Below are 26,003 nucleotides of genomic sequence, written 5' to 3'. Positions count from 1 at the left end.
AAGAGGAATGTTACCGTTAACGTCGCATCTGGGACAGAAAAATCTTTTATCAAACATTCCAGCACAATTGATGTGACACGACAAGATTAGCCGCGAGTGTGCGTGTGGGCACATTTCGTAATTAATGATCAATGAGCCTACAACTGCCGATGGTCCCATCGAAAATCCGCACTCATTTCCTAGCTGGACAGAGCGATGTCTTTCCAATGCCACATGAGAGCAGCTGGAGAGGATTGCAGTCACACGAGAAGTTCGAATACAATGTAGCCGGACGTGGACGAGCTGCTTGTGGTTGAATCGTTAAAGCCCAGGGTTCGAAGACGAAAGTGCGCGAGATTTTAGCTACCGCAAGTCACCGCTGTTAAAGTCCCTTGTTCCCAGCTCGCCTTCAACTCGTCCTTACGTTAGTTGCTCTCATCGTAGTCGCATCCTGGACTACAAAGACGGGGGCGGAGGAACATTATCCCTTGCCATGGACCAGGGCATAGCTATTTCTTTTCTTTTCCTCTCGTCTCAAGGGAAGAACAGGAGGAGGAGGAGGAGGAGGAACTTACTCAAGTAATCATCTTTAGTTCAATTGACTTCTTTTGCCCCGTTCTTATAAATCATCCTGTATGGTGATTCCAAGCTGTTTCTACTCTTATCTTGTGTGCCCAAGTGTCCCATATTAGACACTTACATGTTTCTTGACCTCTCCCTATTTAGAGGGCTCCTTTTACATGTTCTTGCATCATTCCCATTGATCAACAGATCCGACATCTGTCCATTCCTGGGTGGGGTTTTGCAGCAGCTTCTTGCAGGATTTGACTAGACCAATTGACCACCAGTTTCCCTTTTGTTTCATTCTTGTGGTGAGCGGGCAGGCTGCACTGCTCCGTTTCAATACCTCGGTCTATAATGTAAAAATGTTATATTTACTGCTAATATATAACGAAATCGGGCTAGGTCCCTGCTACTTAGAGGAACGTATCTCGCACAGGACCAACGATTGCCGGGACCTAGACAATGTTGATTTTCTTAACTCCATCGCTGTCAGTGAATCTCACTGACTTCCAGCCATGGACACCTAGACCAAGGATACTGATGGAGCCAACCACACGAAATGACTCTCCAACGCGGCGCAAGACGAAAGGATGATTCGCCGTTGCGAGCAGGAAAATGTGATCCCCGGGTATAACCTCGCCTTTGCAAACCCCGATCTGTCCCGTCGCAGTCGAAAATATGGTACACCCGTCCAAGCTGGTCTGATACTTGTGCCACCGGCCCCAGCCCTCCTTTTCCCTTTCTGGTACTGCTCGGCCCTCTGGGACGATGTCCCAGCGCGTCAAGCCCGGAGTCAGTTGAAGCAAGAACCTCAGGCCCGAAAGTGCAGCTGACTTTTCATCGAGCGAATCTACGAAGGAGATCCAGCTCGATAGTCCGGGGCACGACTGGCTGTTCTCCGTATAGACCCCATCGTGGTTGTGCCTGCCTTCCGGGCGCGGCATCGTCGGACCGATAAGGTCTATTATAGCACAGTGCTTGGCACCTATGCTTAAGGTCGCTGGTTCCGAGAAGCTAATTGTCTTAAATTCTCTCTTTTGCTCATCACCTGTGAGTCTCCTCTCGCAGCTGCAGTCGATCCAGTCGCACCTGTCCCGCTTTATGAGGGCCGGATCGCGTAGGTCAGGCACCCACGACGGCCAGCCGCCCGCTTCCTGCCCTGTCGGCACAAGTGAAAGGATCCCAGCACTCTGAACAGCACACATAAAGCGCCAGCTAAAGTCCGTATAGACTTCGGCAACGGACTTTGAGTAGTCAACATCGAAGGGGGGAACCCGGGAGATCTTCTGCTGGAGAAATGCCGCGAAGCCGTACGCCTTGTCCCGGGGATCGGTGGCGCGGTTCAAGATTGCGAGGTCCAGCAATGACGATATTGCACTGAATTCCTCATCGTGGAAGTACCGGAGGAGGTAACTCTTCAGCTCGAAAGCCTGCGCAGTGTCGTGGTCCATCAGCTCGCGCCCGTAGTGGTACATGGTGTAGAGCCCGCGTGGGCGGCACTGAGCCCGTCCCAGCATAAAAACGACATGACTAGAGAGCATGAACTCCTGGAAGGTCCAGATGCGCTGGAACCACTCGTTGGAGCAGATGCGGCAGATACGATCAACCTCGCCACGAGCTGTCTAGGTCAGCGGAACTAGGCATCGTGAAGGGCCAGACGGATGCATACGTAGTATTTTATTTGCCCGGCGTTTCTTGCGCTCCGATAAAGGGTCCGTGGACATTTCAAAGTGAATTTTGCCGATCAGATTGAGGCGCATGAGGGTCCCGGATAGCCCATCCACGGATGGGCCGAGCCAGACGATGGCTTGCTTTGCGAGCCGGTAGATGTCGCCCATAAGAGGAACCTGGACGCTCTTCTCGGCCATTGATTCCTGGTCAATACAGATGGCGTCGATCCAGAGCGCGCGCGGCCGATGGGCGATGCGCAGATTGCGGAGGGCGTCCTCGCAGTTAGGCGTCACGAGGATCTCACGGCCATTGCACCGAATGGGCCGTGTGCCTTGCGGGGATCCCCAGACATAGGACAAGGCTTCATAGGTCGGGGGCTCATCGAGCGAGACAACTCTGAGGGAACACCGAAGCGGGTGTTGGAAGGTCAAGGCTGGTCTCAGGATTACAAGTCGGATGCTGCGTGGGGACGGAAGAGGCTCGTATCGGTACGGCTCGAAAGGCTCATTGATTGGAAAGGGTGAGCGGCATGAACGGCGGTCGGCAGGGTGTTGTTGGGGGGAGGGCATTGTTGAGCAGAGAGCAGAAAAATAAACTGGGGTCAGACGACGTTGAAGAGAAATGAGAGACTTGGAGAATTTTGGCACGAATGAAGGCTGAACGACCAAGACTTTTTGGACGGTTCAAGGGAGCAAATAAGCAGGGCGAACTAGCCGTGAAGGCGGTCTTGCCTGTCCAGCCCCTGTACTTGGGTCAGAGTAGGAAATTCAGAGAAATAGAGGTACATGTACATCCGGATCGGAAAGCCAGGAACAGAGGCTCGCCCATGGGTCAGATGCATTATTAGTTCAGCTTGAATGCACAGCTCGCCCATTCCATGCAGGGGGTGTGCCGATACAGGGCATGAGCGATACTTGGGTTGGCGCCAAGCATTTTTATTTTTACATTTTTAACACACTAACTCTCAGAAGTGAGGGCCGATGCCGAAGACCCACTGCGCCACGAATGGTGGAAAACCACCTGTGGCTCAGTTTGTCAGCCAAAAACAAGCGAGGATTCGAAGGTACAGTGACCTGCATCACCCCTTCTACAAGCTTTCCCTCTGCATAATTTGGGGGACAGGGCACGGTTTTGGCCAGTCCCTAGTTCGCATCCACCGACATGACAGCGAATTCTCATGTACTCTTATTCACGGCGTTGGACTTTGGCACGAATTGCCTCTAGATGGCTTCGACGCGGCTGGCCGCTCCTGACTACGGAAGAGCGTACCGTCATGGTCAGTCGCCATACATATGCCTTCTATTTTAAGCAGGCGAGCTATTGGCCGAGGATCCTTTTCTGGCCCTCTTGGGCAGCTTACACAACTCGAGATTTGCGCCAAGCCGTGTCCAGTAGTTGTTTTAGACATCGTAAGATTGGAGTAGGACACTGCAATCTTGTGGGCCGAAGGAAACCTCTGAAGGCTTTCCATCATTTTTCATGTGAAGGGCGTCTCGGGGGTACCTGCCCAAGTATTACTCATCCCTGGCTCGCAGAGTGTCCCCTTCGACATACCTACCGCCACCGCCGACAGAGGGAGAAGGCCGCATATGCCAAAGAATTTAGAGCTTAAGCGTATGTCATCGTCCGTCACCCCAGGATCAGTATTTGCAAAAATTCTCACGCAGTCGGGTAAGTGGAAGAAATCCTATATTTGGGAGCCAAGTCGTATTATTAGGTCCCGCCGAGAAAGTGCCTGGTGGTGGACAAAGACGACGATGAAGGCTACGAGGTAGCGGTTCAGGGGAAAAAAAAATTGGCTATTAAGATGTAACAAGCAGGGGTGCTGGAAACTCCAAGATGGACATTACGGTCCAGCTGAATTCGGGTTTCTCTTTTTGGGGAAATTTCCGTTAGGCATCGCGATGGATTGCCGGGGTCTTTTAGCGAGGAGTCGAAATGATGGGGACTTGGAGTGAAGTGCTACCAATAGTGCAGACCCCGACTTCTGCGGATGAGATGTCCGTCGGGCAGACGTTTTACAGAAACAACTTGGCTCTAGCGCGATGTAAATCTCAGATAAAAGCTGAGTGACGGGTAGTACGCCCTTGGTCATGTCACTGTCGCTAGGATGGGAATGGAGGAAGGAACACGTCGGACGGTGGCTGTGTCTGCCTTGTGGGCGGACACCTCTCCATGGCGACAGCATGGCTATCAATAGTACCGTAGCATTTCTACCTCTTGCGTTGGTTTCGAGTTTCTTGTCTTGCCCCAGGAGCCAGGGCTCATCTCTGGAGTCTGGAGTGATCGATCCATGCTGTAGCTCAATACTGTAGACATAGCCACTACAGCCAACCGGCCCTAAACAGTGACCTCCCTCACTCATATTTCTCATCCCTGGTCAAGTCCAAATAAGGCAACGGTCATTGGATGATCAGATTAGGGGCTCAGGTACGCTGAGATATGCAGAAGAATACCTCTCTACCTTCCGGATATGGCAAGGGCATTCGGACATTGCCAAAAGGAAGTTTGAGAGGGAAAATCGAAGACTCCTGCTCTTCTGACTTGATCTGACCCTCACACATCGGCCAGCCATATCTAGATCTATATCCTGCCTTATTTTGACCGGAAATATGACCTTCATCTACGTCTGCCCTGAAGAATCCAGAATTGATCGGAACGTTAAATCTTCACGGCGCTTACAAGAACTGATCTTCGGCACGAACATAATTACAGCTGAAGGCTAACAATGTATTGAGCTGAACAACTAAATGAGTCACGGATCAATGACTTGATAACTTCACAACTTGACGAGGAACTTGATGAACTTTAAAGAAAGAGGAAAGAGAAGAAACTTGTGTGCAAGCCTTATTTCTTGTGCAGGGAGTTGTTCTTCCGGCACAGTCTACTTGCCTTAAACCTTGACGCCACGGAGGGATCTTAAGTATAACACCGTCTCACTGCCTTTACACCAGTGAATAGATAAGCTAAGGGCAGAGACAGATGGAAGCAGAAGGGTTTCTATAAAATCTTAGAAGAGGTAGGGCTTATGCCAAAGTATATGTCTTTATAAAGAGTTTATTTTAGGCGCCCAGCCCAGTGACTAAACATATTTGCTCGACTTCTGAATCTCGCTTAACGGGATGTCATGAAACATGAATGTATCCCCATAAGCCCATCTCGTGCGAACCACAACAAAAAGTTAAAGAAAAAACCAGATAAATCTAAGATTCGTCTCTGGAAGAAAGTAAAGGAGAATGTCAACATCACCCAATCAAACCCTAAATCTGCATCGAATATCTAGCAGTTGCAGTTGTCGGTTGTAGGGTCAACCATGATCTTGCCAATGGTCTCACCACCTTCGCTCCGCTTAACCGTAAGCTCTCCGCCACGAGTGTCCCTGATCTGCAATTAGTATAGTTCTTTATCTGCCCAAAGAGTAGAGTGAAGGTGAACTTACTGGTTCTTGCCCTGGCAGTACTTGCTGACGAGAGTCTTGACGGCTTGGTTGCATGTGTCCTTAGTGAACACCTGAGTCCTACCCACGACAAAGCGGACGTAGACCATCATTGGATCATTAGCCTCGTTCCTCAAGCGGTTTCCGTTCAGGTCGTTCCAGATGCGGACGATCTGGACCGTACCCTCTGCTAGACCGTAGGCAAAAGAGTCGCAGATCACTCCGGCAACACCAATGATGGTAGCATGCTTAGCCCAAGAACCGGAACCGAAGCAAGTGGCGGTGGCGGATTCGCGTACAGCGAGGTTACCGCCGGGAGCAACGGCCACAAGATCGGTTACATTGCCCGACTCCAGAAGCGACTCCTCGTAGAAATTGTAGTCGGCGAGATCCAGAATGAGGTGTTCGTTGCCGAAGTCGTCAATGGGCTGCCAGCGGAGGTCAACACCCGCATCAGCCATGTGCGCGATGACGTTGCCAACGCGGGCGCTCTCAAAAGCGTTGGCAAGACCAAATTGGCCGAGCAGGGCGGCAACGCCGACAAGAGAAGGGATATCTGGGGGCAGAAAGTAAGTTAGCTTCAACTATAAACTTCTTATGATTCGGGGGACCCTCATGTTGATACGAACAGTGCATGTTTATTGAGGGCGTTGGAGAGGTTGTTGGCTTGAAGTCAGAAAGGGAAGCATGCAAATGCCACAATGTTAGAGTGCCTGATGTTGAGGATGATGTCGAGGGCTAATTCGAGAATGACGGGGCTCGTCACTACCCTTTTATACTGCACTCGGAGTCGTGACTACATCTGAGTCCTCAACACGCCGAACATGTCTGGCGCTTCCGACCCTTCGCTTCTTTGGGATCCTCCTCCTCCTTGGGATCGTCGTCTGCCTTGGGACCTCCTCGTTCGTGCTCCCATCCCTTTCGACCGACTCCTCTCTTCCCTCAATTAGGAGATGCATCGATGAGAAAATTGCCCACGAAGCCTCACTCCTTTCCAGAATTAGGCTAATACTATCTAGGTGGCCGAGTCCTAGTACTAGCGGGCGCCAGGTATGCTGATGCTGCAATCCTTCAATTCACGATTCCTGAAACTGCGACCCAAATCGGAGCACGAACTAATAGCGGTTCCGAACACGGCGATCCGGCCCATGAGGCATTTTAGCTTGCTCCGCTCCCCAGCGCCGGAGGACTTGCCGATTCTGGAAGTGTCGGGCGTCTCGTCGCCTCACCGCCCAATCAAAAAGTTGACGCAGTCATCAAAGGTGGGATCTAGAACCCAGACGCATCCTAGACGACGGAACTGCGCACGTTCACCGATGAGATGCAATCATTCCCCCCTTTGTTTGCTTTAGCGCGGAAGAGGGGCAGGGCTGAAATCCTATCCTGTGGTAGGGCCGACTTGCCAACCGGGTGGTCCCCACGGTGTTTGAAAATGGCAATGGGGAATTGTCATATCATCCCATTCTTTCGTGTCTCATCGTTCGGGCAGATCCTAATTTTCCAAATCCTAACCCAATAGCCAATCACGATAACTCGATAGCTAATCACAACAAGTCATCCTAGTCTCCATCGTCAACTTCGTGGTCTGCCTAGCCGAGTCTGTGATTGATGCTGGCGAATTTCATCGTGGCTGGGGCGGCATGACCATGATCACGATCGACGATTGGCAGAATAGCAGAATCAAAGGGGGAGAAACAAAAGTGCCTCGTCGGAAGGATCCCAATTCGGATTGTCAAGAGCGAACTGGATTCTAGGAATGTGTCTCGTCTTAACGTTGAGTTGATATAGAAGTTGATGCCGATGGTGCTTCGTCCTCTCTTTCCTGCTCTCGCCCATCACAACAGAAATCACCACTTCCAATTTCCCTTCATTCAAAGTTTGTTTCCCTCCGCTATCAACCATGTTCCTGTCCAACTATCTCCTTGCGGTTGCCGCAGTGTCTGTTGTCAGCGGGTCACCTACTCCGGGTCGACCTGGCACTGTCAAGGTCCTCGAGCATATCCATCAGGCGTCTCCCATCGTCTGGAACACGACCGTCAACTCTGATGGGACGGTTTCTAAGTTCGCCGTAATCGAGAATAGTGTCTGGGACCAGGCGGCTGCCGATCTTCACGCCGATATCCCCGTCAAGGGGCGCGAAGGAGAGACTCCGCGCGAACTTGTTGCCCGCTGGTCAAAGGAAACCTTCTCTTGCCATCGCAGCGGGTCCTGGGCCAAGCAGGCAACCCTGAGCCGATGGGTGAATGAAGCTTGCGGTGTTTTTGGTCAGTGTGCCTTCTCTTTCTTCTTCTGCAGTGGTTGATGGCCCGTATACACCATTACCACCCCCTTTGGTTGGCATGGAACAGCCGCTCTCTGGAATGCATATTAATGAACGAACAGGCTCGTCGTCGGCAGGAAGCGGCAGCACCTTGATTTACACCCGTGCCGACAGCAACTCGGTTGGTGATGCAATGACCATCTACTACACGAAGAAGATTTCCCAAGACCTCGGTAACGGCCAGTGCGGGTCAGGTCTTAGGGACCTCATCTACCACTCCGGCTGTGCCGGTAAGAGCCAGGATACTCGCGGCGGGAGTCATACGTACTACGATGCCAAAGGCAAGGAGCAGGAGGTCTGGAGCGTTGACCCCCAAACTTGGAACTGCAACTGTTAAATAGAACAGGCAATCTTGCACCTTGCCCGTCGACCTTCTTTTTACCATCGTCTTAGTTCTTATTTTCTATTCACTCGAGAGCATTCTATTGAATTACATACATAGTATGTCTTCTTGTTATCTACAAATATATGTTTGGTTCTCTTTATACGTAGTCTTCGTCTTTTTAAGGTGGCTTTAGGCTGTTTAAACCCAGGCGTCTTTTACGTGGAGGTGCCCTGGACATCAAGCTGCTACGCCTCCGTCTCGAGCGCCATCGGTAGCCACGGCTAGTCATCGCAAGTTATCGCCGTAGTTGTGAATCTACCTTACGAATAAACCAACCGAATCTGTCAGGCGTAAGGTGATCCTTGTGTGTATTATGTTGAATAAGGCAGGGGTATAAAGACTCGCCTGAGGAAAAGGTGGGATGAAAACCACCATCGCCAAGTAATGTTAAAGCACTTGGACTTGACCCTTACGGTGTCATTTATCCCCGAAGATGAGCTACATAGTGCTCCATATACACTAGGGCCCAGACCCACCCCTTCCCCACTCGGTTTGGGCCAGGCATTTCTCCCGCAGTTGAATAAACTTACGAGGTCGTACCAGAAACCCAAGCCATGTTCTCATTCTTACTCCTGACTCGAGGACCCGCTTGGGGGCCAAAGGGGCTGAGTTCAGTCCCGGCAAGCCCCTGCTAGTTGACATTGCGAAGATGTGATTGGAGTTGAGCGATTGCCTTTTGGGGGATAGTGTCTTCTGGTGTTCCTCAAGGCCCAAGGATTTGGGCAGTAGTCTTGACACTAGTTTTGACAGGTTATTACGAAGTACAACCCAAAAGGAAAAGAAAGCATCCTGGCCGGGGCCGTGGCCCTAGCTTCTCACTCCTTGGCCAATAGGGGAGACGATGCATCCAACCAGCGGACTGGTCCTTCTCGGGGTGATCGCAGGTTGGAAACGAACTTATGGCATCCCTCCCCGGAGCTTTCCCCAAGTGGACATTTCCGCCGTGCTCAGCGCGGCTCAGCACCAGCTACCAGGAATTTCGGCGATAAAATTTCGGGTCCCTTGACTCCCCTGTCGCTCCGGTCCCGGCAATTAGTTCGGCTCCCTTAGCATTGCATCGCCTTTCCCAGGTCTCGACCGATTTTCGTCAACACATAGACACGCAGGTCCTGCGCCTTATTGCTTGACAACATGTATCTCTAGAAAGCACCAGCCGGCGTATCATCCGATATGTGACCGATCGCTCGATTCGTGAGTAACCTATTGACAACCATCTACCTTGAAGTAAGTGAGCCAGTCGTGGATCCGCCTGACGACCTCCGTTTGAGACTCGTCGCGGGACTTCTCCCGCAGAACGACGAAGCCCACGGGTCCATCTTTCAAAATATCATTCCATTTGTTTCATGGAATTGGCTTTCGAGATGAAGACGAGGCGTCTTTTTCATCCTGGCATCTAGCAGTCTACAGCTTATTACGCTAGGATTGTACTTTGGACCTTGGAATTTTCGATACCAATACCCCTATCCTCCCTTCAATGACGGAATGATCGAATCTGCTGTGAACGGTTTTGGGTTTGGGCAGTAGACCGCACCGTTGAGTGGGCTGTCACCATCTACTAAAGTCCCTTCTTGGCTCTCTACCCCCTACTGAGTGGCTGAGACGTTTAGCAAGAGTAGAGTGAAGTTGACTTGTCCGCTTGACGCCATCTCATCATAATATTCTCCTCATTTCTCTCGTCCAAGCCGTTATTGACCCGCATCCGTTGATTTCCACCGCTCCCAAAGCCGACAATTCCCTACGCTCCACCACGTTAATTATCTCCTTGGCATCGCCTAGTGTATACGGCCGACCTCCCTTCAAACGGTGTTCAAACCAGCGGTTCCCTCTTTTACGGCACACTTTGTGAATACTGATCGTCGCGGGTGCTTAACGGCTCCTCCAGAGGTAAGCTCCTTTCATCTGACTCTTAGACTGGAACACCGCTGGCTGATGGCGTATTTTTCACCGTCACGGCGTCTAATCTGGACAATGTCCCCTCGTACGACCTGCTTAAACTACAATGGGATCTCGCGCGCTTTGTCGCAAGATCAGGAAAGCTGAGGCGGAACACAGTGCATAACAGGTAGCGTACGTTCGAAAGGTAAGTCCCAAAAAGCGCCGCGATTTCAAATATATTAGTGACTGGCTGAATATCGATTTCCTTGCGCAGACAATTGCCTTTAAGTACTCGTGGTGAAACCCCCAATGATGGCCCTAAACAGCAGACGGTTCTACGATACCGACTCTTCAAACCCTGCGGTGATTCCGGGGCACTAATAGTGTTTCAGGAAAGGATAGGATATCGAATACGTTAATCAGATCACGTCAGTGTGCTAACTGGAAATCTCCCCACTCCGCCGTGAACATGTCAACAGCAATCCGCAACCTTAGAGACTTTTCCAACAAACGAACAAGGTGATCCTTACTCTTCAGGCCAACAGTGTTGGCCAATGCCCGTTGAAACCACCGTTTCGCTCTCGACCACCGTGATCTCTTGTGCCAGTCATTCCCGACCGATATTGAAAATAAAATCACGGTTTCGCCCTTTATAGTGTTTTCGATACCCAGGATCGAGTGTTGGCTACTAGGCGATGAAATCTGTCCGATACTTGGCGTTTCAATCCTGAGATCTTGAGGCAGGTCGACCGGGAGCGTGGTCTGGGGGCCTTCCTCTACTCATTATTAGCGGAGTCGCATGAGAATTGGCTCGGCAACAAGCCCACTTGCCTTCATCATCCCTCTTTCTCTTCTTTAAGATCTCCTGGCTCGTCCAAGACTTCGGCCCATCTCCGTACTTAACCCTGCTGTCTTTGTTCGAGATCATCCGCCGTTCGTCAACTCTGCGCCGAATCTCAGGCCAAAACTTTTTCGGGATATTCTTGCGCCACTTCCACTCCTCAAATTTTGACTTGTAGAGTGGGATGCTGTCCAGTGGGGGTTAATAACAACTCAGCTAGAAAGGACGCCATGTCGAATCAACTCACGAGGCGTCAAATTCATGACGTTCGGCCATTAGCCTCCGTGTCTCCTCCAGCGTTTTGCCCTCGCCAAAATAAATTTCCATTATTTTAGCCTTGTTATCTTCCCAGACTGATTGGGATGGCGCTGCCGTCCTTGGGCGTCGTGAACGACGGCCGGGGTTGCCATCGATTGTAGCCCCGACTGGCGCGAGTCCTTCGCTGAACTCGAGGTAATCTTGGGGGGGTCCTTCAGGGCCAAGCAGGCTATGAAACAAGGGGTCGGGAAAAGTGGTGTTTGTAATTTCAACCAGCCGCTCCTCGCCCGTATTGAAAGCAGGAAGGTTGTCTCCCGGATACACGTCGAGCATTGAATCCATCGTGCCGAACGCAGACGGATCGTCGATTTCCTGAGTATCGTCTGGATTTAGACTGGGAATTTCGGGGGTCCTTGTCACCAGATCAGGGTGCATGATTAGGAACCTCTCCCATTCTGCAGAGGGCGATTGGGCAGCTGATGGCGATGCATTAGCCATTTTGTGCCATGGAATAGGATCGGACTTGTAAGCCAGCTTTGTAGAAGGAGTCTTGGGCACATACGACCGAGTTAGTTGTTTGAGGCAGGATGGTGTTGGTAGTTTGGAAATTGCTTCCGCCGAGGTGGAGTCGCCCGAGAGGTTTCTGACCCAGCCAATCATGGGTAGGTAGTAAAAGTCTACAAAAAGTCGATAAAAGTCGACAAAAAGTGGAAGAAAGCTGCGAAAAGTTTTTCGCGCAATGGACACGGATCCCAGACAGTGCGGCGGAAGTGTTGAAAAGTCTTGAGAAAAGTAGCAAATACAGTCGTCCTGGAGAAGCAGGGAGCTATAAGAACAACCAATTTTAGTCTGCGGGTGGTTTGGAGGTTTATGCCAATTCCTCCTCGAAGTAGTGGGAAGTTCGATAAGTTAACAGCAAGGGATTATTTTGCCTTTAGGACAGTCAACACCCACTACATAATTGAAAAGGGTAATGTCGACGTTGGTAAGTTAAGCTAGGGGTGTAACCGAACTTAACCTGGTACTGACAGCCTCCATAGACAGAAACCGGCGGCCAAAAAAAGTCAGCGCCTGTTCCAGGACGACCGGCAGCCAATCGAAGCTTATGTTTGGAGAGATGGTTAGGGGAGTCATCGAGAGAGGCTCCATGGTGTCCACTGAAACTGCAGGCACCCCCTGGAAGAGGAGACAAGGTTGAGCCTCCGATGAATGGAACGCGTATGAATGGAGCGTGTATCTATAGCTCAAAGTGATAAGAGCGGAAAGGAGACGTGGTACATAGCCTGAACAGTGCCACATACGGCCCCAGCGCTTTTCAAACAGGCGCCATCCAGCCCCCTAAACGTCAGATTTTGGCATTATATAAAGCTTGGAGGATCCAGGGAGAACGGTGCCTCCAGTGGTCATCAGTCATATCTCTAAGCCAACCCACTCGACCCCATTGTACTCTACCATTACCCGCCGTCTTCCTGTCAATCCCCAGCTATGAGCTCCACCGACGATGATATCAGCGACAGCAGTGACGGCAGCGCCAGCAACGACAGTATTGTCGAACTTCAGGGCAATCCGAACCATGTAGGAACAGTTTGTGAGATTCGCAAGTTTGAATCTTACTGGAATAAGAACGGGGAACGTGTTGTTCTGAAAGCAGGAACCAAACTCATTCGGGCGAAAGTCAAACCCGCCTCCATAACGACGAAAGCCGCGCTGCTTTCCACCCGGGTCTGGGATCGTACGCAAACAGAATTCTACACGGAACTCGAGGTTCAGTCGCCCCATATGAAAGCTGCTCTCAAAGCCGTCGTACCAAAATACAAAGACATCGATCCCAAAGCTACGAATATTGTGTTCCGCGACACCCCTAAATGCGTCTTCCACTATCGCGATGAGCTTCTCGGCTACAGGAGAAGATGTTCGGACCAGACCGCTAGCCAGCATGTTCAATATCTTTTAAATTATGTGGATGAGCTCCTTCTAGACGAAATCTCCATTTACAATCGATATGTCAAAAACTGCGCACATTTAGGGAGGCCTGGGATCGACTACGTCAATTTGTGGATGGTCTTCGTTCCTGGCGAGCTCCTCTACGGGGAATTCGGACAGATTTTCAAGTTTCACGAGTTGACTGGCTACGCCTGTCTTAAATCCCGACATCCAAATTGTGAGTGGACTATTTCTGGTTATATCATCGCTACCAATGGTGTGGAGCTTGGGCACAAAAAAACTGAATTCACGATCAAGCGATGGGATGGGATTAGAGCCTTGGACGACCTTCCACTGTACCCTCTTCGGTTCTGCGAACGGCGCGACGAGATTCGCTCCGAGGTATTACGAAGGTCTAAAATGTTCCAGTCACTTATTGATTCCTCGGAACCAAATCACCACCAGTATAACAACTTGGCCGTGCTTTTTGGTTACGATCGCGAGCCGACCGCAGATTGGGAGATTGGCGGATTCCCTTGTTGGACCTCCACTGTAAGTGAGACATTGTGCTTTATTTGGGCCGTTTACTAAGGTCCACTATAACAGATCAATGGCCGTATTATTATAGATCCAAAGGCATTTCATGATCAGCGGCCATCCTTTGCTCCATGCCTGTCCGCAAGCCAGAAGAAATTCAACATTAGCGAAGGCGATCACAAGAGAATGACGGAGGAGGAGCTTTTGATTTGCTCAAAAGTTATTATCGGATATTCCCTTTCCGATAAACAGTGGGGGATCTTCGAAATTGACCATATCCGCGACCCCGAATGGAATGATATCGCTTTTGAATCCCTCATTCTCGATCCTGTCAACAAGGAAATGATCTTATCCCTAGTCAGGAACCACTCCGCGGCCAGTGCGCATAAAGCATGGGATTTTGTCGAAGGCAAAGGCGGTGGCATTGTATTCCTTCTCCACGGCGACCCTGGACTGGGAAAGACACTCACCGCTGGTATGTATTAATCGAGACAGAGGAAGACTAAACGTCACTGGGAATTGAGTGCCATACAAACCACTGACAAACTTGTAGAAGGCGTAGCCGACTATGTCAGAAAGCCACTTCTAAAACTCGACAGCGCCACTTTGGGTGTGGACTCAGCTACCGTTGAGAAACGGCTCAAAGAAGTTCTTGCCCTCGCCACGTCGTGGCACGCCATTGTTCTTCTCGACGAGGCCGACATATTTCTCGAATAGAGAGACACGAAGAACTTGGAAAGGAACTGTCTTGTCTCAGGTCAGTGAAAGGATGCACCTCAACCATCAACTTAATGGGCAATATATGTTAACTGTTTTAGTCTTCCTCCGTGCACTGGAATACTTTGAGGGAATCCTGTTCTTAACAACAAACAGGGTTACACTAATAGACTCAGCCTTCAAATCGCGCATTCATCTATCCATTCCCTACCCAGCTCTCGACTCAACAAGTCGAAAGAAGCTTTGGAAGGCTGTCCTCTCTCTGCATAAAGATGGCAGTACAGATGGCCTGCTGAGTAGTGGTGAGTTAGACTCGCTGGACGATGAGGGAATGAACGGAAGGCAAATCAAGAACGCGGCTCGAATTGCGCTTGCAACGGCAAGTGATCAAGGGGGTACTCTGACGTTGGAGCACTTGAAGGCTGTACTTGGAGTGATGAAAAGCTTCGATGCCGCGTTTAAAAGTCCAAAGCGCCGAGACATGGAGGAGGGAAGGACGGTAGATCCGACTCTCATCGATCCAAACGCTGGTTCGAAGAAGCGTAAATTTCCTACTCATTGATCATTGATAATAAAGCTTGTTTGGCGAGAACGCGTCTTTTGCCGACGCAATTCCTCCAGTATTGACATGGGGAAGTTAATCCTGAACCATGAACAAGTAACTACATTACTATCCACCGCCAGGCAATGCGCATACCGACTCTGCTTTCGCCAGAGAGACAATCACTCTCTTATTTCAATTAGTAATACATGTGCACCTCTTGGAAGGGCTGGGCAAACCCCAAAACTCGAGGGCCAGGGCAAAGTTTTACAAGGCTATCAGCTATTCTTTATGAAGAGTAAGCTTCACCCCGGTAGCTCTACTTCGTGCTTTTGGCAGTCAGATCAAATGTCATCGGTTGAAATGGTCTGTGTCGCCAATGTGCTGCCAAACACTCTCGCTGATACCAACCCCGCCATGCCTGTTCGAAGGAAGGTCGAAGAGGTGATTCCGATCCCTTCATCGATAGTCGACAATCTCAACCGAATATCGAGGACGCCATACCAATTCAATACCTCGGCTGAGCGGCACGTCTGACTGCGTTGGAGGCATCCACCACCTTTGCCTCTAGATGCCTATAAATTTTCACTCGGCCTCAACAGAGCAAGCCTAAACCACATTATGGTAATCATGAATACAGGATAGGCAAACCGGAGGTACAGCACGGCTGATTCGCGTCACCCCCGCGCAGCCAGTAGCGCAATCAAGATCGAGATGAGGACGTACGTGAAACAATGCTTTGGAGTTGGAAAAGTAAGTCATCGTCCTCTATCCCGGGATTGGTGCTAACAAAAGCTCGCATGCAGTCGGGTAGGCGGAGGAAATCTTGTATCTAATGGCCCCCTTGGATTATCCGGTCTCGGTAGGGAAGGACGACGAAGGTGGCGAAGGCTGTCTCGCTGTAGCATATCCCAGCATTAACGGAGAAGCCGATGAATATGTTTTTTAGAGCTTGTGAGATGGAAGCTGGATCCCAATCAAGCTCATGTTGATAGGTGTCGGCCACGACGGCAGACCTCAAGGGGACAAGTGGTTCAAGACGCGCCGATGCTATGGTGTCATTGAAAATGTGTAATGACCAATGCGCTTCTATCAGCCGCACCTTCAAATCCCGGGGTTCTTCCCGATCCCCAACCTCCCCTTTGCTCAACGCTCCCCTCAGTCCGTTTTCGAGTCCTTGCCACGCCGAGCTTTCGTGACAAACCTGTCATAGCGCTGCGTGATGCATATGTGTGCCACCGATTCCTTCACGCACCTGAGCGAATGATGGCAGCAAGCAGTCCCCGCCGGGTGGCGTGTGAGGCGCGAGCTGATGCACGATTGAATATGTAGTGTCACGCAATGAAGTCTAACCCCGCCCTCTCCACACTTTGGGTTGAGCTATTGGTGTGTTGTGGGTGCTGAACACTCAGTCTGCATCGAGGATTCTAGGGCAACATCGAGCAATGGACACCAATACGAAGCCCAGCATTCCGATGCTACAAGAACAAAACGCTACGAAGTATAATGCTGACCCCCATTCTTTTCGTTCACTCATCATCGCCGTTTTTCCCTCCGAGATCTAAAGCAGCCCACTATTTACCCTTGCTGGAAGGCAGTTATTCCCCTAGTTCCCGAAGGTGGAGTGCTTTGCCTGTTTCCCCCCACGGGCAGACCTTCCAGACCGGGAAGGTGACGGGACCAGACGGCCCCGTCACGGAGTCTCGAATTATAAGCGACGATGATGACATCGCACGGGACTTGATGAATTGATCCTACATAACAAAACTGGCCGAAGACGAGGGCTTGGCGCTCCGCACTGGGCCACACCACAATAATTTCTCCACATTGCTTGCTCACATGCGATTCGACGAAGCCAGCAAGCCCTCGGGAAAGCCGCTGGAGCAGCGTAATACAAAAACAAATACTTTGACAAAAGTTCGGGAACGGGTGAATTAACCTTAAAAAAAAATAGCGATACACTAAGCTGTTGCCTTCTCACTCCGTCACGCCAGGGCTATGGCGTTATTTGGGACCCTGATGATGAAGACAGCCATGAGCCACTGGCGACCGACGGATGGGACGAGCAATTTGATACTTCGTAATAACAGGTGAAAATACCCATGATCGGCATCGTATATTCGAGGAAGGAATGAGGGGGGTGGATAAAGAGAAAAGTCGGTTTGGGAAAGAGCATTTTGATGAATGAATCCCCAGTAGAAATGGGAAGGCACTCCCAGGTAGTCCCAGTCGATCCCGTTTCAAATCGTTCTTTTTTTGTTTCTCTTCTGCTTGTGAGCCTCAGGATTGATCTGCGAGATCCACGCGCAACGCATGCAGCACATGTAATTCGGATCCACGACTTGCAAGAAAGCCAAAATCCCAACAACCCCGCTGGACTCGCGAACAGGCGAAGAAGACAATTCAACCACAGCATCGTCAAGTAAATAATAACAACAAGCGATGGTTGAAGCCGAAAACCGATCGCCGGACTACAAGTCCGGCGATGCTCTCAAGCACGATGACTCGCAATCCGAGCCAGTCCAGGTCGGCGAGCGCTACGAATACTCCGACGAGAGGAAAATCGGCATCACAGGTTCCGTCTTCCTCATCCTGAACAAAATGATCGGCACAGGAAGTGAGTTTGCTGCTCCGAAAGCCTCCCATAACCACGTCCATATCTTGATTTGACATTGAAAAAAAACTAACCCGCTCTTGGATAGTCTTCTCCACACCATCGGGCATTTTTGCGGCAACGGGATCGGTCGGCGTTAGTTTGATTCTCTGGATCGTTGGTACGTCCGTCATCTTGGCGCATCTCTTGGTTTTCAGCCCACTACCCAAAACAGAATAGCAACCACACAGAAAAAAAAGATACTAACCCCGATTCAGGCGGCATCATCACCTTCGCCGGTCTCAGCGTCTACCTCGAATTCGGCCTCGCCATCCCCCGATCCGGCGGCGAAAAGAATTATCTCGAGCGTGTCTACCGCCGTCCGCGATACCTGGCCACCTGCATCCTGGCCGCGCAGATGCTGCTCCTCGGCTTCTCGTCCGGAAACTCCCTCGCCTTCGGTCGCTACGTACTCTACGCTTCCGGCAGCCGGTCCGGTGACAATTACAAGGCCCGCGGCATCGGCGTCGTCTGTGTCACTTTTGCCGTGCTCCTGCACTCCATCGCGCCCAAGTGGGGCATCCGTCTTTTCAACGTCCTCGGTATCTTCAAGGTCGTCGTGCTCCTCTTCATCGTCTTTTCTGGATTCGCTGCCCTCGCCGGACACCTACGGATCGAGGACCCCCAGAACTTCAAGAATGCCTTTGACCTTTCCGACGCCCATCGGTGGGGAGGCGGCGGCGTCTACGCCTACGCGACAGCTCTCCTGAGAATCATCTACAGTTACAAGGGCTGGGAAAACGCAAACTACGTCCTTTCCGAAGTCAAGAACCCCCGCCGCACCCTCGCCCTCGCCGCGCCTCTCGCCATCGGCCTCGTCACCACCCTCTACATCCTCGCCAATGTCGCCTACTTCGCCGCCATCCCCAAGGATGCCCTCGTCGAGTCCGAAGTCATCGTCGCTGGTCTCTTCTTCACCAACATGTTCGGTGACAGCGCCGGTGCCAGGACCCTCCCCGTCTTCGTGGCTCTGAGCAACCTTGGCAACGTGCTGGCTGTGAGTTTCGCCCACGCGCGTCTTAATCAGGAGCTTGGAAAAGAAGGTCTTCTGCCCGCTAGTCGGTTCTGGGCGTCGAACAAGCCTTTCAATGCCCCCGCCGCATCAGTAAGTTCGAACGAAATCGTTTTTCCCCCCAACATTTTAATTTTTTTTTTTTCCAAATCCACCTTGCCCAATCGACCTTGTTAATGATATCCTAACCCTTGCCCCACTTTAACAGTTATTCCTGCACTGGATCGTCACCGTCGTCGTCCTGCTCGCCCCTCCCCCCGGCCCCGCCTACAACTTCATCGTCGATCTCTACACCTACCCCGGCGCCATCATCAACGTCTTCGTACCCCTCGGCCTCCTATGGCTCCATTACAAGAAATCCGAAAACTGGTCTTCCCCTTGGCACACCTACTTCCCCATCGCCGTCCTCTTCGTCCTCAGCAACGTGTTCCTCACCGTCGTGCCCTTCATCCCGCCCAACACGGACTGGAACGCCGAGGGTTACCCCTACTACGTCTTCCCCGTCGTGGGATGGGGCGTGCTTCTGATCGGCGCTGCGTATTGGTTGGGTTGGACCAAGATTTGGCCGAGGCTGGGCGGATATCGCATTGTTGCCGAGAGGATTATCGATGCCGATGGAACCGAGGTGGTCAGGTATCGCAAGGTGGACAGGTTTACGAGATTGGATTGAATCGTTGGAAAGGGTGTTGGGACAATTGAATCGAATGTGATAGCTCGATGCAGGCCTAGAGAGATACTACTGCCTCTAGGCTAATTAATTACCGAAATACGAGGGGTTCTTACGCCTGCGTGCGCCGGTTCGACTGAACGCACCTGCAACAGTTTTCGCTTAGAACTAGTCATTCCTCCTTTCGAAGAATCAATTAATCTTTCATCTCAGTTCAGAAGATCGCTTCTATCCGCTGCGAGGCGTTGAGCGGAACCAAGCCAGGTCAGGACAGCGTAAAGTAGAACTAATATCGGCAGCCATTGCATCCCTCATTACACCTATCAAATCCCATCCATGGGGCATCCGTAAGGGTGAGCCCTTTCTATTGAATTAACCTTATGGATCATGAACCAGTCGGTCGCCTCACACTTCCACGGCCTGATGGACTCATGCGGTCACGCTAATGCTGCATCAGCTGAAACGAGATATTCTGGTGAGACATCCAGAAGTTAGCGCCCCAGCACATTTTTCTTTTTCTTTTTTCCTTCCCTGTTTTTCCTCTTTCTTTTCTTTTCTTTTCTTTTTTTTACTCTGCTCTCTTGCATCTTGAGCTGGCGTCGAGTGGATGGGATCAAACGGACTAGGTCAGACGAAGACGCCGATGCTGCCTGGACGTCGTCTGTTCTGTTTACTTTCCAAACTCCTCGAGACCCAAACTTCGTATTGGCGGGCAGATATACTTCACGAGCGGTATCCATCCTGTCATCCAGGTGCATTGCGTCCGTCATTACCGGGGAGAGGCGATTGTCATCAAGTCATTGCCGGGTGGGACCTCCGATTGAAGAGTGTATCCTCTCCAGCTTAAACTCGCAGTATACTAGTGCATGTCTACGCAGTGCAAAGCAATAGTAGTCTCGATGGCTGCCCAATCAGAATGCGCGGTGGTATATCTCGTGGTTCATGCTTGGTGCTATAGATTGGAGTTACCATGTCAATTCCAGTTTGCTTTTCCTTCAGGTGCCATGGATCGATTTTAATAACCTGCCGGTCATGTCTGTCCTAGCTGCTAACGTACTCCGGGATAGCGCCCTCCACGAAGCACCCTAACGTAGCGTAGTCTAAATTGCCTCAGCAGTAAGCAAAATACCCCAATATAATCAACGGATAGCACCAGCACTTATCCGTATTTTGTAAACTAAGGCTGACCAGCAGTGATTGACCGAGGCGTTTACAAGTACGAAGTATTACAGGGTGGAGGAACTCCCTTTCAAGACCCACCCACTCACAGCACAGAATCTAGGATAACCGTGTTGACAGAGCACAGTGGTTCGACTTTACTTCGCCTCGCGAGTCTAGTGCCTTAGCGGGTCGGATCTTAGTTAATTGATCGATCGAGATATAGAAATGAGATATGATAGAGCCGGATCATGCAGCATCGTTCCGGGACATGTAGGACATGTAGCAAGAACACGGAGGGACATTACACGAGGGCCAAGGAAGGCCTGTAGATCCATTAGTAGGACATGAATCTGGGAATGGAACACGGGGCGAAACTAGTGCAGAGGACAAAGCAATTTGCGAAGGCTTCTTCAAGGATCGAACGTGATGGTGGGAATGCCACATGCCTCGAACTTCCCAGCTTTGTTGTTTAAGATGCCAACCTCCCGGGGATAAAAACAGTTGTACCATCCAGCTCAGTAGGGAGAGGGGTGTCGGCGGTACTCCAATTTGGTGTCTTCAAGTTGTCCCCGTACCTCCATCACCAAGAGAGACTTGGCGACTCCTTCAACTGACTTAATAAGTTAATTGCGATCTCCACTCCTGGAAGTCCCCAGGACGGGAGAGGCTTGAGCAGCTATAAACTAAAAAGCAGGGCACAGGACCAGTTGAGAGCCACTCCTAGCCGTAGGACTAGCATAGTTATGGCGGCCTGGCCATACCTTACTTACTACATCGACGCAACGTAGGGCACTCGTACATGTGGGCTTATTTGGTGGCAACAGAGAATACCTCGTTCATTGAATCATTCCGCCTCTGCTCAACCAAGTCATCGAGCCCGTATGGGGATCTTCCTACCGGGGAGGGGGATGCATGGCTTCGGCTGTACAGGACATGGCTGTAATCTCGGAAGGACCCTAGCTCCCCATGGCCCACACTTTCGTTGCTTGAAGTGCTGAAAGATTCATTAGAAAAAAAGAAAGGCCGGACCTAATGGACTAGTCGCACATGTATCACCGTTTGCCGTTTTGCCTCCACGTGTAATCTTCCAGCCTCGACTGCACTATGCCGTGCTTTGCCTAGCTTAAGAGAACTAGTTTGAACCGAACAACCTCGAGACCAATAGAACCACCGGATGCAGTCGTGTTGTGCGTCCTGGTCAGGGCATGACGAAGGGGCAGGCACGCGATGAGCCCAGGCCCTCTGGGGACTTGAACCTGAAGATATTGAACGGTGGATGCATTTTAGATCTTTGCCATGAGACATACTGCAAGGGGACCACCACTTGCCCCTTTGAGAATGGACGTGGCGGGGAGGAATAGAAACTAAAGAATGAGGAATGCGTCGAGGTAGCACATCATGGCGCCGCCCCCGGGTTTCTCGTCCGATGGAAGTGGGCCTGATTCGAAGGCTAGCGATGTCGATGACGGAAGCTGAAGCCAAGTGACAAGAGAAGAGACACTTTCTTAATTCCGAATCTTCACTCTGCCCTCGCGCAACTGGCTCCCCCGCTATGACCGCTTTCTTCACCGCATCTCATCCCTTGCATTAATACCTGCATTGTTGCCCCTTCCTCGAATTAGGAGTGCATCAATAGAGGCAATAATTTCATCCCTTGCAGATAATACAATGATAATCCGACCTCACAATAAGTCCATTGTCGATCCTGCCCCGATCCTGGCCTGAGTCACCGAATCTTTCACCACCCCAACTTTCCGTGAATACGATCGACACGCCTGCAGTACTAGATAATCCTCGATTCCTGACGTCAACGTCTCGAGTACAGCCCGCCTGTTCTGTTTCCCTCGTCATTGAAGCCATGGATGATGTTAAAGCCCCCACTGTTGCAGTCATTGGCCTTGGTAAGTTCTGTCCAAGTCTTGTGCAACAAGCTTAAGATATCCTCTCAGAAATTCCCTCGGCTGTTTCCTACTGAGAACGCGATCAGGTTGTGAAACATGAGTGTTTTCCCCCTTAGCTGCCTCCTCTGTGACTCTCGACACGACCCTCAAGGGACCTATTTCAAGTCAACCTACCATTTAGCAGCAGAAGAGCGCTGACCAACAACTCTACGAAGCTAGGCGCCTTTGGCCTTGTTGCACTAAAGAACCTTGTGGAAGAGGGCTTCGATGTGACAGGATTCGAGCGGAACTCTTATGTCGGCGGATTGTGGCGATACACAACGGAGAGCCAGACATCTGTCTTGCAATGTAAGCCTACCTGGACCATGGGAGCAGCGCTCATGCGTCTTTCCCGAGGCTGCTACATGAAGGGAATCAGCAGGCTTACATTGCTACAGCAACACTCGCAAACGTCTCGAGGCAACGGGTATCGTTCTTTGCTCATGATTTCCTCACTTGCGCGCATTCAGTCTTAACATCTATGTTGGTATAATAGTGCTGTTTCACAGATTTTCCTTTCCCAAAAGGTTACATTTTCTATTTCTCCCACCTACCATATCAATGCGAAATGATGGTCGTGGCTGATAGTTCTGTTTCCTACCTTAGATGTAGATGGGGACAGCTCCAATTTCCCCTCTGCACAAGAAGTCGCCCAATATCTCGAAGCCTACGCAGAACATTTCAACCTTAGATCTCATTTTCGACTGAGTACCCCGATATGACATGTGAGACGCGATGACGGAAATCGACACTGGACTTTGACTTTGGAGAAAACCGGGGAGACCCTAATTTTTGACAAAGTGGTAATTGCGACGGGCGTCAACAATGTCCCAACTATACCCCAAATCAAAGGCTTTGACAAATTTGGCGGTGAAAGCATACATTCTAGGGACTATAAACTGTGTGTACTGAATTCCCTCGTTGAGCAACAATATTGGCGTGTTGGGACTTGCATTACTGACCCCGGGTTGCCTGTGCAGCCCGGATCGATTCAAAGACAAGACAGTCTTAGTTGTTGGGCTAGGAAACACCGGCGGGGACACGGCAACTTCGCTCGTTGGTTGCGCATCAAAAATTTACGTCTCGCATCGAGTGGGTGCCCACATTGTTCGTACGCCCTCGTCTTTGACTTTGATTAGGTTTGGGAGAGGCCAATAGTAACATACGAGCAGCTTCCGCGCCACATGAATGGCAAGCCAACTGACCACCTCCTAACACTGAGACTCGAGAAGCTCCGGGCCCTTTTCGAGAGGCTATTTCCAGACTTCACACCCTGGGTTTTCGACAGATTTCTGAGGGTAATGCAGAATCGATCCTTCGACATAAAACCGGAGTGGGGCCTATCGCCAGCTCCATCACTCAAGTTTTCGATTCCGGTCGCGACCGACTCTTTGATCGATCACCTCGAAAAGGGAAATATCACTTCTCTCCCCGGCATCAAAGAGTTTCTCGGGGGAAACGAAATTCTCCTAGACGACGGACGCGTGGTAAACGCCGACTCGATCATATGGTGTACGGGATATCAAGCGGACTTTGGCTATCTGGAGCCGTCCGTCGACCCCACCACCACCGACACATCCTCGTGGAACGAGCTTCCGGGGTCCAGGTGCCGCCCGTTACTCCGGCTCTACCAAAACATCTTCTCCCTCGAGCACCCTGACTCGCTAGCCTTCATCGGATTCGTGTTCCTCGCGGCCCCCGCATTTTCAATCCACGACCTCGCCTCGATGGCTCTCGCCCAGGTCTGGAAAGGCAATTCGGCCCTCCCAAGTCGGGAGGAAATGGGGAGGTCCGTGGATGAGCATGCGGAGTGGCTTTGTGGGCTTGCGCAGCGAGGGAGAACGCACCCAGCATGGGTCGACTGGGTTGAGTGGACGGACTGGGTTAACAAGACGGCTGGCACGGGACTTGAAGAGAACCTGGGGTGGGGCCCTGCTGGGTGGAAATTGTGGCTGGGAGATCACAAGCTGTACAGCCTTCTCATGGATGGAATACACAGTCCACACACGTTTAGACTATTTGAGACGGGGAAGAGGAAATCCTGGGCGGGTGCCAGAGACGAGATTGAGCGTGTGAATGGGCGCTAGATGTTAACAATTTCACGACGAATCATATTTCTATGGCGTGCATTATCACAATTGATACGGTCGAAGACATCCTCGGTTTCTTCTTCCATAGTCCGAAGCCAGCTAAGTTTGGCCAATAAAGCCTTTTTTTTTTTTTTTTTTGGATTGCGTTTTGTGGCGGTGTTCGTCACGGCTGGGCTGAAACGCCGAGATTCTTTGCAGTGTTCAGCACCAATCGGACAAATCCCAGTCTGTATTGTCCTTGCCCGAGTCTGCCGTCCGAAGTATGGCAATGAGCCGACAGACGAGTATGTCTCACTTCTTTCTGGGGGCGAGTTCCGCCATCCCTGCGCCCTTTGTTCTTTGTTTCTTTATTCCATCCTCCCCTGGTAATGTGGTGATGTGTGGCTGTGACCAATATCTCCCTCCACCTTATCCTACTGTGACTTTCGCTAGTATATATAATTCTCGGCCATGACACCAATCAGTACGTCCTTATCTAAGACACAGGAGAAGAAGTGGCAAAAGGAAAGCCTGGAAAGGAGTCTGAGGAGCGTAGGGAACCTCTAGCCTCCACTTGCCGGAATACATCCACGAAGCCACCAGGCAGGGACCCGATGATTTGGTCACGGCTAATCTCCCGGGGGCACTCCTGAAAAAAGCCATCTCCTCAGCAAGGGCATTGATTGGATCGTCTCATGCGGGCCTTTTGATTTGGATGCTAGAGAGGCTGGTTACACGGAGCGGAGGTGTTAAGGGAGGGGCTCGAGTGGATTGCTTTGGTGGGGCGGTCACCCTGATCAGCCCAGTGGTTGAGGGATGAGGGGGCATGAAGGGAGCTTCCATCGACTCTGGTTGAAGAATTAGGCTCTCTATGCGTGAAGCTGGACAACCTGGACTAAGGTGAAGGCCGAATTTCGTTTTCTCGTGGTATGATTCGCAGTTCGCAGTTAAGCAAGAGGGAGGGTGGGGAAATCATCTGGGCCAGTACATCCACAATTTATGAAGGACGTACACGAAGTCACTGGAGTGGTGTGTGAAGGTGTACTGAGTTCGGGTGGAGGGAACGGATCCGCTCTCGGGAGAAGTCGGTCGTTGGGTGAGGAGACGGGTCACTGTTCTGGCCGGACTCAAGCGTTCAAAAGATACCAGTGAAGCAAGCTAGGGCCCGTTTAGGTAGGGAGAGGTGATCATGCCCCCTCCTGTGCGTCACGTCGATCAGCAGCTAAGTCTAGACTAAGGAACGGCCCGCACGCTGTAACGGTCGAACCATAAGAGACGAGAGAAGAAGCAAGGGGGTCCTGGGTATTGGCATCTTCATTTCGAAGCCCCAGAGCTCGAATTATCCGATTCGCCCGCCCCTCTCTCGATGGAGCCCTGTAACCGCCTGTGTAGCGATGCTATCAGGGCTGATTGGCTCGCTTCGTGCAGCCTGTGGAGCAAACTAGTGATGACCC

The 26,003-nt window shown here is 51.1% G+C and overlaps 5 protein-coding genes and 2 pseudogenes across 5 annotated transcripts; 4 read left to right on the top strand and 3 right to left on the bottom strand.

The window, feature by feature from the left end:
* Positions 1-998: 998 nt before the first annotated feature.
* SAPIO_CDS10258 (uncharacterized protein) lies at positions 999-2,783 on the bottom strand (the record flags this gene model as incomplete). The annotated part of the gene is made up of 2 exons (XM_016783876.1): positions 999-2,161; positions 2,213-2,783. 2 exons carry the CDS (start codon positions 2,781-2,783, stop codon positions 999-1,001), a joined length of 1,734 nt encoding a protein of 577 aa, XP_016638722.1.
* A 2,710-nt stretch (positions 2,784-5,493) lies between these two features.
* On the bottom strand, positions 5,494-6,286 carry SAPIO_CDS10257 (uncharacterized protein; the record flags this gene model as incomplete). Its single annotated transcript, XM_016783875.1, has 3 exons — positions 5,494-5,593; positions 5,654-6,206; positions 6,280-6,286. 3 exons carry the CDS (start codon positions 6,284-6,286, stop codon positions 5,494-5,496), a joined length of 660 nt encoding a protein of 219 aa, XP_016638721.1.
* A 1,264-nt stretch (positions 6,287-7,550) lies between these two features.
* SAPIO_CDS10256 (uncharacterized protein) lies at positions 7,551-8,307 on the top strand (the record flags this gene model as incomplete). The annotated part of the gene is made up of 2 exons (XM_016783874.1): positions 7,551-7,914; positions 8,033-8,307. The coding sequence occupies 2 exons, from the start codon at positions 7,551-7,553 to the stop codon at positions 8,305-8,307; spliced, it is 639 nt and encodes a 212-aa protein (XP_016638720.1).
* A 3,007-nt stretch (positions 8,308-11,314) lies between these two features.
* On the bottom strand, positions 11,315-11,827 carry SAPIO_CDS10255 (annotated as a pseudogene; the record flags this gene model as incomplete).
* Positions 11,828-12,814: 987 nt separating this feature from the next.
* Positions 12,815-14,506, top strand: SAPIO_CDS10254 (uncharacterized protein; the record flags this gene model as incomplete). The annotated part of the gene is made up of 3 exons (XM_016783873.1): positions 12,815-13,804; positions 13,859-14,264; positions 14,343-14,506. The coding sequence occupies 3 exons, from the start codon at positions 12,815-12,817 to the stop codon at positions 14,504-14,506; spliced, it is 1,560 nt and encodes a 519-aa protein (XP_016638719.1).
* A 2,983-nt stretch (positions 14,507-17,489) lies between these two features.
* Positions 17,490-19,382, top strand: SAPIO_CDS10253 (High-affinity methionine permease; the record flags this gene model as incomplete). The annotated part of the gene is made up of 4 exons (XM_016783872.1): positions 17,490-17,664; positions 17,750-17,821; positions 17,919-18,805; positions 18,921-19,382. 4 exons carry the CDS (start codon positions 17,490-17,492, stop codon positions 19,380-19,382), a joined length of 1,596 nt encoding a protein of 531 aa, XP_016638718.1.
* Positions 19,383-23,664: 4,282 nt separating this feature from the next.
* Positions 23,665-24,567, top strand: SAPIO_CDS10252 (annotated as a pseudogene; the record flags this gene model as incomplete).
* Between the last annotated feature and the right edge of the window lie 1,436 nt (positions 24,568-26,003).

This window comes from Scedosporium apiospermum (assembly GCF_000732125.1).
Source record: "Scedosporium apiospermum strain IHEM 14462 chromosome Unknown SEQ_SAPIO_0165, whole genome shotgun sequence".
Classification (NCBI taxonomy): Eukaryota; Fungi; Ascomycota; class Sordariomycetes; order Microascales; family Microascaceae; genus Scedosporium; species Scedosporium apiospermum.
This window is presented reverse-complemented; position numbering and strand designations above follow the sequence as displayed.